The sequence below is a fragment of the Jaculus jaculus genome, chromosome 18 (assembly GCF_020740685.1).
Source record: "Jaculus jaculus isolate mJacJac1 chromosome 18, mJacJac1.mat.Y.cur, whole genome shotgun sequence".
NCBI lineage: Eukaryota > Metazoa > Chordata > Mammalia > Rodentia > Dipodidae > Jaculus > Jaculus jaculus.
The window spans coordinates 33,609,464-33,624,605 of NC_059119.1; the positions used below are offsets into that span (position 1 = coordinate 33,609,464).

The 15,142-nt window shown below is 46.1% G+C and overlaps 2 protein-coding genes and 1 pseudogene across 2 annotated transcripts in view; 2 read left to right on the forward strand and 1 right to left on the reverse strand.

Moving 5' to 3' along the window:
• Adipor2 (adiponectin receptor 2) overlaps nt 1-7,052 on the reverse strand; it is a 49,368-nt gene extending 42,316 nt beyond the window's left edge. Inside the window, exon 1 of the mRNA XM_045137521.1 lies at nt 6,885-7,052. The gene's annotated coding sequence lies outside the window, so the exon portion shown is untranslated. The remainder of the gene's footprint in view (nt 1-6,884) is intronic.
• Nucleotides 7,053-7,458: 406 nt separating this feature from the next.
• Nucleotides 7,459-9,752, forward strand: LOC123455754 (5'(3')-deoxyribonucleotidase, cytosolic type-like). The gene is made up of 2 exons (XM_045137266.1): nt 7,459-7,524; nt 9,102-9,752. Exons 1-2 carry the CDS (start codon nt 7,459-7,461, stop codon nt 9,717-9,719), a joined length of 684 nt encoding a protein of 227 aa, XP_044993201.1. The 3' UTR covers nt 9,720-9,752.
• Nucleotides 9,753-13,820: 4,068 nt separating this feature from the next.
• On the forward strand, nt 13,821-13,916 carry LOC123455876 (annotated as a pseudogene).
• The last annotated feature ends 1,226 nt before the right edge of the window (nt 13,917-15,142 follow it).

Sequence of the window (15,142 nt, forward strand, 5' to 3'; positions counted from 1 at the left end):
CACGTTAGCCAGATGCACAAGGGGGCGCGCACATCCAGAGTTCATTTGCAGTGGCTGGAGGCCCTGGCGTGCCCATTCTCTCTCTCTACCTGCGTCTTTGTCTGTCACTCCAGGCGAACCTGGAACTCACTATGTAGTCTCAGGGTGTCCTCAAACTCGTGGCAGGCGATCCTCCTGCCTCAGCCTCCGAGTGATGGAATTAAAGGCATGCACTACCACGCCCGGCTCACAAATATTATTTTTTAAAAACACTGCTGTAAGCCAAGATGGTACAACCTGCTGAGCTCCCAAGTACTATTTCTGGTCATATTCGGAAGCACATTCCATCCCACAGCCAGGAAAAGAAAAAAGCCAGTGTCAGAGAACTGCTCATTGCAAACACAGTCAAGAGCCATCATGTCCAGCAAAAACAAAAATAGCTGTCCAACAACCTCCGGCAGTCATAGAAAAGCAGACCCACAAGTTGACATTGACAGCTTTCTACAGCAGTATAATGTTCACCAGATACCAATGTGGAGAAATCAAGTAATAACCAAATAAAGTCAGCAAAGAAACAAGCTAATACATTAACAGCTGATTAGACTCTGCTGACACCTATTCCATCTAGGTAATGTTCCTCGGAAGCTGAAGGATCTGCTTTTCTACAATTATGACTTGAATCTATTTTTTTAATATGTTACTTATTTAATTGAAAGAGCAGAAGAGGCAGGGTATAGGGGAGTGGGCCAGGGCCTGGAACCACTGTAAACAAACTCCAAATGATTGTGCAACCTTGTGCATCTGGCTTACGTGGGTACTGGGGAATCGAACTTGGGTCCTTAGGCTTCACAAGCAAGTGCCTTAACAGCTACACCATCTCTCCATCCCACTAAATACTTTAAAAATAGTTTAGGAAGGCTGGAGGGATGGATTAGTGATTAAGGTGTTTGCCTGCAAAGCCAAAGGACACAGAGGTTTGATTCCCCAGGACCCATAGTAGCTAGATGCACAAGCACGCACATGTGTCTGGAGTTCATTTGCAGTAGCTGGAGGCCCTGGTGTGCCAATTTTCTCTCTCTCCCTCTTTCTCTGTCAAATAAATAAATAAAATAAAATACTTTAAAAATAAATAAGTAAAAATGAGTAGTTTAAGAGCCAGGCTTAGTGGCACACACCTTTAATCCCAGCACTCAAGAGGCAGAGGTAAGAGGACTGCCTGAGTTCAAGGCTACCCTGAAACTACATAGTGAAGTTCAGGTCAACTTGGGCTACAGCAAGCCACTACCTGAAAAAAATCACAAAAAGAAAAAAAAATAGTTTAGGTGGGCATGGTAGTACATGCTTCTAATCACAGCACTAGGGAGGCTAAGGGAGGAGGATGGCAGTTAGTTCAAGGCCACCTTGAAACTACATAGTGAATCCCATGTCAGCCTGGCTAGAATGAAACCCTACCTTGGAAAACTAAAAGAAAGAAAAGAAACAAATTAGTTAGCTGAGTACACTGACTGAAAGACAGTGGTTTAGACAGTAAATAGAAGAACTGCTTATAGTGACTCTGTGTTCTTAACGTTTTTTCTTAAGGTGCTGGGATTCAAAAACAAAAAACAGGCCCAGAGAGATGGCTTAGCAGTTAAGGCACTTGCCTGCAAAGTCAAAGGACCTAGGTTCAATTCCTCAGGTCCTGGGTAAGCCAGATACACAAAGTGGCACACACATCTGGAGTTTGTTTGCAGTGGCTGGGAGCCCTGGCATATCCATTCTCTCTCTCTCTCTCTCACAAATAATTTTTAAAAAAAGGGGGGGCTGGAAAGATTGCTTAGCGGTTAAGGAACTTGCCTGCAAAGCCTAAGGACTCATGTTCTACTCTCCAGGTCCCACATAATCCAGACACAAAATGCAACGCAAGCTCACAAGATTGCACAAGCATCTGGAGTTCTACTGCAGTGGCTGGAGGCCCTGGCATGCCAATTCTCTCTCTCATTAAAGAAAAAAAAAAAAAAGACCAGTCTGTTGGGCTTGGCTCAAAAAAGGGGGGCTGGAGAGAGAGAGCTTAGGGGTTAAGGTGCTTGCCTGCAAAGGCTAAAGACCCAGGTTTGGCTCCCCAGAACCCACAGAAGCCAGGTGCACAAGGTGACAGAAGCACACAAGGTCACGCATGTGCACAAGATGGCACATGCATCTGGAGTTCAACTGAAGTGGCTAGAGGTCCCGGCATATCCATTCTTTCTTTCTCATAAACAAAAATTAAAAAAAAGAATCACGTCAATTTGGCTTTTCAAAGTTATTGCCTTAATCAGCTACTGCTGCATCTACCTTTTCTTTGAGGGGTGGTGGTTGCTTTTGAGGTAGGGTCTCACTCTAACCCAGGCTGACCAGTAACTCACTATTTAGCCCCAGGCTGGCCTCAAGCTCATGGAGATCATCCTAAGGCAGCCTTATGAGTGCTAGGGCATTTTTCCATTGTTGTTTCCAACATAGGGCCTTCACTCTAACCCGGGCTACCTGGAATTCACTCAGTAGTCCCAGGCTGGCCTCAAACTCACTGCTTCCCACCATGCACCACCACACCCAATTTTGTTTGGTCTCTTATGGTGGGGGGGATGTTTTCAGGCATGCACATGTGAGGTCAATTCTCGCCTTCTACCTTGTTTGGGGTAGAGTATCTTGCTCGCCATTGCATACACCAGACTAACTGGCCCACAAGCTTCTCAAGATTCTTCCTCTGTGCCTTCCATCTGACTGTAGCAGTATTGGGATTAGATGCTTTTCTACCACGTCTGGCTTCACAAATGTATGAGAGTCCTGGGGATCCAAACGTAGGACACCATGCTTGTGCACAAGCATCTTGTCCACTGAGCCCCCTTTTCCTCCTCCTCCTTTTAGAGACAGGGTCTCATATATTCAGGTATCTCAGACTGGCTTTGTAGGCAAGGATGATCCTGAACTTCTGGTCCTCCTACCACCACCTCTCAAGTACAGGGATTACAAGCATGTGCCACAGCACTCATTTTTGTTCTAATAAGCTTCTAAAGCTTTATATAATATCATGACTAATATCAACAATGTATGGACTGGCAGATGCACAGAATGGCACATGCCCCTGGAGTTTGTTTGCAGTGGCAGCAGGCCCTGGCACACTCCTTCTATCTCTTTCTGTCTCCCCCACACACCCCCACTTGTAAATACATAAATGTTTTGGGGTTTTTTTTGGGGGGGGTTCAAGGTAGGGTATCGCTCTAGCCCAAGATGACCTGGAGTTCACTGTGTAGTCTCAGGCTGACCTGGAACTCATAGCAACCCTCCTACCTCTGCCTCCAGAGTGCTGGGATTAAAGGTGTGCACTCTTACACCCTGATGACAAATTTTGAAAAATGAATATAAAAGCCAGACGTGGTGGTCCATACCTTTAATCCCAGCACTCAGGAAGCAGAGGAAGGAGGATCACTGTGAGTTCAAGGCCACCCTGAGACTACATAGTGAATTCTAGGTCAGCCTGGGCTGGTGCAAGACCCTACCTCAAGAAAATGGGGGGGGGGGGAATAAGGGAATGAGCCGGGGGCGTGGTGGTCCACGTCTTTAATCCCAGCACTCAGGAGGCTGAGGTAGGAGGAGTGCAGTGAGTTCAAGGCAGCCTGAGGCTATATAGTGAATGCCACATCAACCTGGGCTACATCAAAAAATTGAAGAAAAAAAAAAAAAGGCCAAGAGAGTCTACATAATCAATCATCAAAAAAGATCCGGAGAAACCAGGTATGGTGGCTCGCGCTGGAGTAGGGTCACTGCAACTTCCAGGCCAAATGAGCTACAAAGTTCCAGAGTAACTTAGGCTGGAGAAAGACCCTGCCTCACCAAAAAAAAAAAAAAAAAAAAAAAAAAAAAATTTAAAAAAGAAAGAAAAAGAAAAAGAAGGAAACCGGACATGGCGGTGCATGTAGCACTCAGGAGGCAGAGGTAGGAGAACACCATGAATTCAAGGCCATCCTAAGACTACAGAGTGAATTCTAGGTCAGCCTGGGCTAGAGACAGAATGTATACCTTGGGAAAACCCAAAATAAAAAAATTTTAAATTTTGTTTTTAATTTTTAAAAGGGGGCTGGAAAGATGGCTTAGCGGTTAAGCACTTGCCTGTGAAGCCTAAGGACCCTGGTTCGAGGCTCGATTCCCCAGGACCCAAGTTAGCCAGATGCACAGGGGGGCTCATGTATCTGGAGTTCATTTGCAGTGGCTGGAGGCCCTGGGGCGCCCATTCACTCTCTCTGCCTCTTTCTCTCTCTCTCTGTCTCTCTCAAATAAATAAATAAATAAATAAAATTTAAAAATAAAAATTTTTAAGGAAGAAAGAGAGAGAGGTAAGAGTACATGGAAGTGGGGAAAGAAGAAAGGAAAACTCCTGTGAGTAGTACAATTCCAGATAATCTTTACTTTCTCCTTTAGGCTTTTTTATATTTAAACACTCCTTTAAATTTGCACAATGAATATGCCTCCTTTTTTGAGACAGGGTTTCTATAGGTAGCTCAGTTTGGCCTCAAACTCACAATCCTGCCTTGGCCCCCAAATGCTGGGATTATAGGAATAAAACCACATGTAGCTTTGACTATGCATCATTTTTAATATGAAAACTTTTTTTCTATTGAGTTAGGTAATAAATACTTTAGGTTTTAAAGTCCCTAAGAATCTGACACAACTATGTAACTTAACTCAGCCATGTACCGCAATAGCAAGCACAGATAATAAATACCTAACCAACTGCATGTGACTACGTTCCAGTAAACTTTATTTATAAAAACAGGCAGCAGGCAAGATTTGGTCTGTGGCCTACAAAAATTGTCAATCTCCAAATTAAAGAACAAAATTATACAAAAGAAAGCACACTAGATAAATTGGTATTATCCATGCAAAAGAGCCATTCAATTATAAATTCATATAATAAGTCCAAGAATTGAAAAACACAAACTCTTTAACCTCTGGAAATCTTAACTTTCCTCCTTATAAGATAAAAGCTGCTACTAAGCAGCCCAAAGCCTAGACAGAAACATATACTGGTGGGTAGGCAGTTACAAAAAGAAGATGGAAAGGTGCCTTTCAGATTTAATTTTTAATTTTTTAAATTATTTATTTTCTTATTTATTTGAAAGAGGCAGATAGAAAAAGAACAGACCCATCAAGGACTCCAGCCACCGCAAAACGAACTCCAGACACATTGGCCACCTTGCGCATCTGGCTTGCATGAGTACTAGGGAATCGAACCTGGGTCCTTAGGCTTCATAGGCAAGTGCCTTAATGGCTAAACCATCTCTCCAGCCCTAATTTGAATTTTTTTAATTAAATTTCTTTTTCTTAATTTTTAGTTATTTATTTGACAGAAAGAGAGAGAGAGAATGGCACGCCGGGGCCTCCAACCACTACAGACAAGCTCCAGAAGCTTGCACCCACTTGTGCAGCTGGCTAACATGGATCCTGGGGAATCAAACCTGGGTCCCTTGGCTTTGCAGGCAAATGCCTTAACTGCTAAGCCATCCCTCCGACCCTAATTTGAATTTTTTTCTAATTTCATAATGCACCACCAATGAACTGCCACTATATGTGTGTTAAGTCTCAACTAGCAATGAATTTTAGTTTATAGATCAATCATCACAAGCAGCACTGTGGCAAAGTTGAAACAAAGACTGAAAATAAGATTTATCTCTTAACATTTTATTGGGGTATGACATAGTGGTATGAGTTCACGTCTTGTAGCCAGAGCACTCGGGAGGCGAGAGTCAGATGATTTCTGAGTTTTAGTCACCTAAACTATACAGGAGCTCCAAGACAGCCAGGGCTGCAGCGCAGAGGCTATCTCAAAAAAAAAAAAAAAAAAAAAAAAAAAAAACCACTTCATTGGGAACAGTTTTCTGATTAAGTAATTTTAAATGCTATTTGAGAGAGAGAACAGACAAGAGGAGTGGGGGAGAGAATGGGCACACCAAAGGCTCCAGCTATTGTAAATGAACTCTAGATGCATATGTTACTTTATGCATCTGGCTTATATAAGCGGGTACTAGGGAATCGAACCTTGGTCCTTAGGCTTTCGCAGGCAATCATCTTAACCACTAAACCATCTCTCCAGCGCCAAGACGTTATATTTTTAACTGGCTTCTTGGCCAGCAGGAGTGGACAGTGTTTTTTGGGAAATACAGGAAGGACAAATGAGACATGTAGAATCAAAAATTAATTAATTAGTTAAGAAAAGCAAAGATCATTCTACTAAAACCAATACCAAAAACTTCCAATGAAGCTCTGCAGCCTATCCCAAGTTGGACACTGAAAAAACTCTCCCCCAAAATTCACTCTCGTGAACTTGTCAAACTCTTCCCGGAGCAGCCGTTTCAATCAAGGTCAAAAAGCCAAGAAGGGGGAGCGAAAGGGAGGGGGAAGCATGAGTTTTCTAATCCAAACTCTCTCGCACACTCCTGAAAAGTTACGTTTGCAACCGTTGCCAGCAATCCCCTCCTTCCTACCGAGCTAACGCTGACAGATGGAAGCAAACGGGCCCAGGGAGCTCGGGGTGGTGGTGGGGGGAGACCGACCCCCAGGACAGCTGCCCCGCGCGGGCGGCCCGGGCGGCACCACGCAGCCTTCCTGCAGCCGCAGCCCCCTTGCAAAGTGAGCGCTACGGGCCGGAGCCCGCGGCCGGTGCGACGCCGACAAGTGACCGGAGGCTCCGAGTGGACGGACCCAGGGTCGGGCGGGTCGTCTCTCTCCCCTCCACCCCCCTCCCCCGGGAAGGGTCTCGGCACAGCGCCGGGGGTAGGCGGGGACGAGGGGCTTCGGAGGCTTCCCGGCAGTGACAGCAGCTGCGAGCCAGGCGAAGCCAGGCCGCTGCCCGCCGCCCCGCGCGCCGGCGACACCTGTCCCTCGGCCCTCACCTCGTCCCGGCTCCGGCTCCCGCTCTCCGCTGCGCCCCGGGAAGATAGAAGAAGAAGGCGGCGCTCGTACTCCACACACCCTAGCCCGAGTCGGCCGCAGCCTCGCCGCGCGTCCCGGGCTCCTCGGGAAGCCAAGGGAAGGGGGAGGACGGGGGGGACGAGGAGGGAGGGGGCCGCCCGCCCGTGGAGCCGCCGCCGCCGCCGCTGCCGCCACAGCAGTACCGCGTCCAGATCGCGCCAGCGCCGCCGCGACCGCCGCCGCCGCGTCGTCGTGACGCGCATCGCACGAGGCGGCGGCAGCCAGTAAGATGGCACCTGGCGCGCAGACGCACTGGGCCAAACAGGAAGCCCCGCCCCCGGACCCCTCCGGCGGCCCTCGGTGCATCTCGGGAGTTGTAGTTCAGCTGGGAACTGAACGTAAACAGTATTGCTGGCTGCACGGAGTGCTTCCAAGCCACGGCGCTTGCCTGGAAAGGTTTCCGACCTCTTTTTTTTTTTCCTTCCAAACCCCAAACGGAAGAGCGGGAGAGGGGCTGCCGCGACTCCCCTGACTCTCTCCACGGTCTCTGTGCCTATGAGCTACAACAACATTTCGGACCTGGAGCCAGAGCTGAAGGATTTCGGGCCCGAGCTTGTGTTGGTGCCAACGGGCCAAGATAAATGAATGCTAGGCATTGTCTTGCGAAGGTTTCGGAATGCCCAAAGCTTTAGTCAACTCTTCCCCAAACAGGAGTTGCCAACCCTTTATTATTGCATTAACGTATGATGACTTAAGCCCTACTGCTTCTAAAAAATGTGCGTGTGTATACACATGGACGCTTAAAATAAACCATTCAAGTTTATTTTAAGTGGTTTTAATGTAGTTGTAGATCAGAAATTACTTATAAGCATTGACTATGTCTGGTTACCCAGAATGAGAGATTTGCGACAAATGTATTTTCCTATTAAACGCTACCTTAATTAGCAACCAAGAACAAGTTTAGTTATGTACTTAAAATTGTAAGAACTAAAACCAGGCATGGTGTCGCACGGCTTTAATCCCAGCACTCGGGAGGCAGAGGTAGGAGGATCACCATGAGTTCAAGGCCACCCTGAGAATGCAGAGTGAATTCCAGGTCAGCCTGGGCTAGAGTGAGACCCTACCTCGAAAAAAAAAAAAAAAAATTGTAAGAACTATGGGAGCTGATTTGCAGATGTAACAAGAATTTATTACTCTCTTAAGATCAAAACTTCGCATTGGTTAAAGCAAACTCATTGGCTTTAGAGGAAGCCTATACCCACAGCTCATTGCCTTTCCCCCTGGACCAAGGCAGGTCTCACATCCAAGAAGCTAGATTTTGATATGTACAGGGAAAGGGAGAAACATTAAAAAAATTCTTCATCCAAGAAGTGAAAATTTTAAGAAGTGAATAAAGTTTCTAAAACCAGCCTGGTGTGGTGTCTCAAGTCTACAGTTTCAGCATTATGAAGACAAAAACAGGAAGATCTGCAAGTTCCAAGTCTGGTATACAAAATGCATTCCAGGCAAAGTTTGACTACAGAGTGAGACCCTGTCAAAAAAAAAAAAAAAAAAGACACAGAAGTCTTCAGATTGAGATCAAGAAAACAATTGCACACTTCCCAGCACATCAAAAACAGAATGCAGAGCCAGACGTGGCGCAAACTTTTAATCCCAGCACTGGGGTGGCAGAGATAAGAGGATTGCTAAGAATTCAAGGCCACCCTGCGACTACATAGTAAATTCCAGATCAGCCTGGGCTAGGGCAAGACCCTACCTCAAAAAAACAAAAACAAAAGAACAGAATGCAGGGGCTGGAGAGATGGCTAGAGCAGCTAAGGCTCTTGCCTGAAAAGCCTGGACTAGAGTGAAACCCTACCTCAAAAAACAAACAAAAAAGAAAGAAAAAAGGAAAAGCCTAAAGACTCATGTTGGCACACGCATACAAGGTGGCACATGAAGTTTGACTGCAGTGGCTGGATGCCACAGTGCCCCAGTTCTCTCACTCGCTCGCTGGCTCGCTTTTTCTCATTAAAAAAAGGCCAGTCTGAGCCAGGCATGGTGGCACATGCCTTTAATTCCAGCACTTGGGAGGCAGAGGTAGGACGATCACCGTGAGTTCGAGGCCACCCTGAGACTACATAGTGAACTCCAGGTCAGCCTTGGCTAGAGCGAGACCCCAACTTGAAAAAAAAATTAAAATTAAAAAAGATGGGGAGACCCTCTCCTCGGTCCCGGGCGGATGGCGCGTCCTGGTGGACATGGACGGCGTGCTGGCCGACTTCGAGTCCGGCCTCCTGCAGGGCTTCCGCCGCCGCTTCCCCCGCGACCCGCACGTGCCGCTGGAGCAGCGCCGCGGCTTCCTGGCCCGAGAGCAGTACCGAGCCCTGCGGCCCGACCTGGCGGATAAAGTGGCCAGTGTGTACGAAGCTCCAGGCTTTTTCCTGGACTTGGAGCCCATCCCCGGGGCCTTGGAAGCATTGCGGGAAATGAACGCCATGGACGACACGGAGGTCTTCATCTGCACCAGCCCTCTGCTCAAGTACCACCACTGTGTGAGTGAGAAGTACCGCTGGGTGGAGCGGAACCTGGGGCCTCAGTTTGTGGAGCGCATTATCCTGACAAGGGACAAGACAGTGGTCTCAGGGGACCTGCTCATTGATGACAAGGACACAATTCAAGGCCTAGAAGAGACCCCAACCTGGGAACACATCTTGTTCACCTGCTGCCACAATCAGCACCTGGCCCTGCCCCCCACAAGGAGACGACTGCTCTCCTGGAGTGACAACTGGAGGGAGATCATAGACAGCAAGCGAACAACTGTGCAGCAGGAATGACCAGAACCTGTGGTGGACAGTGCTGAAGGAAGGGCGGGTGACTCCTGTCCTTGTGTGGAGCATGGAGCTGCCCTAACTTGTACAGGCCCATCCACCTGGTGCCTCCGCGAAGGTTGTGCCCAGAGAGCATGGCTGGCATAGAAATATAGGAGAATCAGTCCAGAGGCTTTTAATTAAAACAAAACAAAACTTTAAAAAAAAAAAAAAAAAGATGAGGGCTGGAGAGATAGCTTAGTAGTTAGGGCACTTACATGCAAAGCCAAAGGACTCAGGTTTAATTCCTCAGGACCCACATAAGCCAGATGCCCAAGGTGACACATGCATCTGGAGTTCTTGCCTGCAAACCCTATGGATCTGTTTGATTCCTCAGTATCCATGTAAGCTAGATACACATGGTGGCACATGTGTCTTGAGTTCATTTGCAGTGGCTGGAGGCCCTGGTGTGCCCATTCTCTCTACATATTTTCCTCTTTCTCTGTCTCTCTCAAATAAATAACCACATATATATTTTCTTTTCTTTTTTAACAAAAAGATGAAAGCCATGTGTGGTGGCACACGCCTTTAATCCCAGCACTCAGAAGGCAGAAATAGGAGGACTGCCGTGAGTTCGAGGCCACCCTGAGACTACATAGTGAATTCTAGGTCAGCCTGAGCTAGAGTGAGACCCTACCTCAGAGGGAGGGGGAGAAGTTCCAGGCTGGAGAGATGGCTTAGCAGTTAAGGCACTTGCTTGACAAACAAAGGATCCAGGTTCAATTCCCCAGGACCCATGTAAGCCAGATGCACAAGGTGGTGCATGCATCTGGAGTTCGGTTGCAGTGGCTGGAGGTCCTTGTACACCCATTATCTCTCTCTCTCTCTCTCTCTCTCTCTCTCTCTCTCTCTCCTCTCTCTCTCTCTCTCTCTCCCTCTCTCTCTCTCACTCGCTTACTCTGCCAGTTTAAGGGAACTTATCATTTTCCCTACAAGATTTTACCCCTCACCTTGTTATCTCTGCTGCCTTGATCCCTTTTCCAGGTCACGACTGGCAATTCCTGATGCTCCTATAATGATGAAACAAACATCTTATTTCCTTGAAATGCTCCAGTCTTCTCAGCTAATAAGAATCTTGCAAGTGGGGCGTGGTGGCACACGCCTTTATTCCCAGCACTTGGGAGGCAGAAGTGGGAGCTGCATCATGAACAACTCAAGGCAACCCTGAGACTCCAGAGTGAATTCCAGGTCAGCCTGGGCTAGTCTGAGACCCTGCCTTGAAAAACAAACAAAACAAAAAGAATCTTATTACCCTCCCTGACCTGGGCAGCATTCCTGAGTTCTGGCTTCACTTTTGTTGCTACTTAAATAAAGTTAGAGTTCCAAACTTTTCAGAGCCTCCCTCAATGGCCACGCTTGAGTTAGTCATTTTTATGCATTAGCTGTCCAAACACCATGGGGATTCAGTGGAATTCTGTAGCCGCCAGTGTCTCTTGTGAGTCTTGAGAATCTCTTTATTTTTGCCTGTGCTAGGGATTGAACGCGAGGCGAGTCCTTTACCACTGGGCTACATCGCCAGCTCTTCTCTCCATTTTTCCACAGAGGGTGAAGTCCTTCATTTTATGAAACACCAAAAGCCACTGCCTTCCGCCCTGCCTCATGCCAGTCACAGTGACCCAACAAGGCCCTGTGGCACAAACAGTCTGTTATAGTCACCTAGTTTGTTGACAAGCAGGGCGCAACACTGGGTGAGTAATATCTGAACTCCACCTATGGCTTCCTTGACACTTCAGTATGGCTGCAGGCAAAATGACGCTGCTAGGGACAGAGTTAACCTCCCTTGTGATTTGCAAGTCAATAATAGTCACCACAGAGGAAGTATATAACGCCACAAGCAAACAGAACAGCTTGCAAACCAAAAGAAAACCCTAGATGCCATTGGCTTTCAATGCTCCTGTGCTGTTTTTGCTTTGTTTTTGTTTCTTTTTTTGTTTGCGGTACTTGGGATTGAACCTAGAATGTTGCACCTCCTGGACAAGTCTTTTGTCACTAAGCTACATCCCCAGCAGCTTGGTGCTTCTCCTATGAAGGACCTTTTTATTTTATTTTATTTATTTTTTTTTGTTTTTCGAGGTAGGGTCTCACTCTAGCTCAAGCTGACTTGGAATTCACTATAGAGTCTCAGGGTGGCCTCGAACTCATGGCAATCCTCCTACCCCTGCCTCCTGAGTGCTGGGATTAAAGGCGTGTGCCACCACACCCAGCTCAATTGGCTATTTTTATTTTTTTAGCTATTTTTTAAATATTTTATTTTATTTTTATTTATTTGACAGAGGAACAGGGAGGGAGGAAGAGAGAGAGAGAATGGGGTGCACCAGGGCCTCCAGCCACTGCAAATGAACTCCAGATGTGTGCACCTCCTTGTGCACCTGGCTAACATGGGTCCTGGGGAATTGAACCTGGGTCCTTTGGCTTTTCAGGCAAACGCCTTAACCGCTAAGCCATCCCTCCAGCCCTCAATTGGCTATTTTAAAGGGGAAAAATATGCTTGTAGTAGAAACCAAAATGAATAGTAATCGAATCAGTGACTTAAAATTACAAGCGAAGAATAGTGGTGCACAGCTCTAGTCCCAAAACAGGGGAGGGTGAGTCAGTAAGATTGTGAGTTTCAAGCCAGCCAGACTTTAAATCTCAGCACTCACACTTTAGAGGCTGTAGGAGGACCATGGTGAGTTTGAGGCCAGCCTGAGACTATATAGTGAATTCCAGGTCAGCCTGGGCTATAGAGCAAAATCCTACCTCAAAAAATAAATAAATAAATAAATAAAATAGATAAGAAGGAAGGTGGATTCCATCATTACAAAATACTTTAAACCTCACTCATTATGAGGCTCTGAATTCCATCCCCAGCGCTGCTGGAAAAGAATAATGAGGCTGGAGAGATGGCTTAGCAGTTAAGGCACTTGCTTGAGAAGCCTAAGGACTCAGGTTTGATTCCCCAGGACCCACTCAAAGCCAGGTGCATAAGGCGATGCACGTGTCTGGAGTTCATTTGCATTGACTAGAGGTTCTACCATGCCCATTCTCTCCCTCTCTATCTTCCTTTCTCTCTCTCATTTTTAAAATTATTTCTCTACATTTTTTGAATTATTTTTTTAAAGCCATGGTGGGTAACCAACTGTTTTTGAATTGACTAACGGATCTGCTCAGTGGAATGGAATCCATAGCTGGAACTGCGAAACAAATCAGAACCATATCCAAAAAATAAGCCCACTCTCCAATATCAAGCTCCTACCAATCATGTGCTACTAGAGGGCCTACCCCTATTAAATTCTCTCTAAAATAATAATGGTTATCCCATTTGTCTGGTGCTGACTTCACTCTCCGTTGGAGAATTTGCTTCTCTTTTTCAGATGGATGCAGAACTGAGGAGACAATTAGCCCATCCCACCGCACCAGGGCCCCAGCTGAAACCATAGAGTAATTGGGGAAATGAGCAAGAGCTTTTTTGGTGAACCGGGTACTAGCACAAGGGTGAAGGAGATACACACAGAGAACACTCCTACCAAACTAGATATCCAGAAACACAGAGGCTCCCAAGATCTTATCACTGAAGCAGACCCAAAATTGAACCCAACATGGCTCAGGGAAATTTGTGGAAGGGGCAGAAAGATCGTTAGAGCCACGAGTTGGGAGATTATGCACAGAGACATTGCCTCTTCCCCATAACTGATGGATACCCCCACAATGCATGACCCACATTTCCTAATGAGGAGGATTCCTTCAGAGGGGGGAGGACAGGGAAGAGGCTAATGATGGTACCAACATGGCTGTATACACACTGTGTACATACTACTACTAATAAAAAATATATTTTGAGAAAAGCCTGGGCATGGTGGCACATGCCTTTAATCCCAGCACTTGGGAGGCAAAGGTAGGAGGATTATTATGAGTTCGAGGCCACCCTGAGACTACATAGTAAATTCCAGGTCAGCCTGGGCTATAGTGAAACCCTACCTTGAAAAGCCAATAATAATAATAATAATAATAAGTTTTCAACCAACATACTTAAAGTCAACCTAAATTATTTTCTCCTCCAATAATTATTGGCTTTTAAAATATAATCAGGTGCTTGCTTTGGCAGCACATACACTAAAATCAGAACAATACAGAGATTATCATGGCAAGGATGACATGTAAATTAATGAAGTGTCCCACATTTAAGAAAATAAAATATAATTAGACTCAATGGTATATCACTTGCCTGGCACATGTAAGCCTCTAGGTTTGATCTTCAACACTCTGAAGAAAAAATCATAATTATGAGTATTAGAACTGAGTGTAAAGCCTGGACAACATAAAAAATAGACAATAAAATAATAAGACAGAACTGGGCATGGTGGCGCACACCTTTAATCTCAGAGTTTGGGAGGCAGAGGTAGGAGGATCACTGTGAATTCAAGGCCACTCTGACACTACATAGTAGAGATTCCAGGTCAGCAATGGACTACAGCAAGACCCTACCTGGAAAAAAGAAAAAGAAAAAGAAAAGAAAGCATAAGACATATCAAAAAGAGATTAGAGATGGACTCAGTTGGTAGAGGGCTTGCCGAGCCTGCAAGAAGCTAAGAGTTCATCCCAAAACTGGTGTGGTTACATAACCCTATAATCAGAGCACTAGGGAGGAAGCAGCAGAAGGATGGGAAGTTCATGTTGTCCTCAGACTTTGAGGCAGCCTGGGATACATGAGACCCTGTTTCAAAATAAAATAAAATAAAAAAGAAAAGATAGCAATAAAGAAAGAGGGCTAGAGAGATGGCTTAGTGGTTAAGATGCTTGAGATGCTTGTCTGCAAAGCCAAAGGACACAGGTTCAATTCCCCAGGACCCAGGTAAGCCAGATGCACAAGGTGGTACATGGGTTTGGAGTTCATTTGCAGTGGTTGGAGGCCCTGACACATCCACTCTCTGTCTCTGTCTCTTTCGCCCTCTCTCAAATAACTAAATAAAAAATTAAAAATAAATAAATAAAGATTAGGGGACTGGAGAGATGGATTAGCAGATAAAGCGTTTGCCTGCAAAGCCAAAGGACCTCCATTCAGTTCCCCACAACCCACGTAAGCCAGATGCACAAGGTAGCGCTTGACATCTGGAGTTCATTTGCAGTGGCTGGAGGCCCTGGCATGCCCATTCTGTCTCTCTTGAATATTAAATAAATAAAATATTTTTAAATTTTTTTTTATTTATTTGAGAGCAACAGACAGAGAGAAAGAAGCAGAAAGAGAGAGAGAATAGGCGTGCCAGGACCTCCAGGCACTGCAAATGAACTCCAGACGCATGCGCCCCCTTGTGCATCTGGCTAATGTGGGTCCTGGGGAATCTAGCCTCTAACCATGGTCCTTAGGTTTCACAGGCAAGCGCTTAACCGCTAAGCCACCTCTCCAGCCCAAA

What these genes read in the sequence shown, in the direction of transcription:
- LOC123455754 (XM_045137266.1), top strand. Translation starts at nt 7,459, where the DNA reads ATGAGCTACAACAACATTTCGGACCTGGAGCCAGAGCTGAAGGATTTC. An exon ending in TCGGGCCCGAGCTTGTGTTG is followed by an intron (nt 7,525 to 9,101) that starts GTGCCAACGGGC and finishes AAAGATGGGGAG; the next exon opens with ACCCTCTCCTCGGTCCCGGG.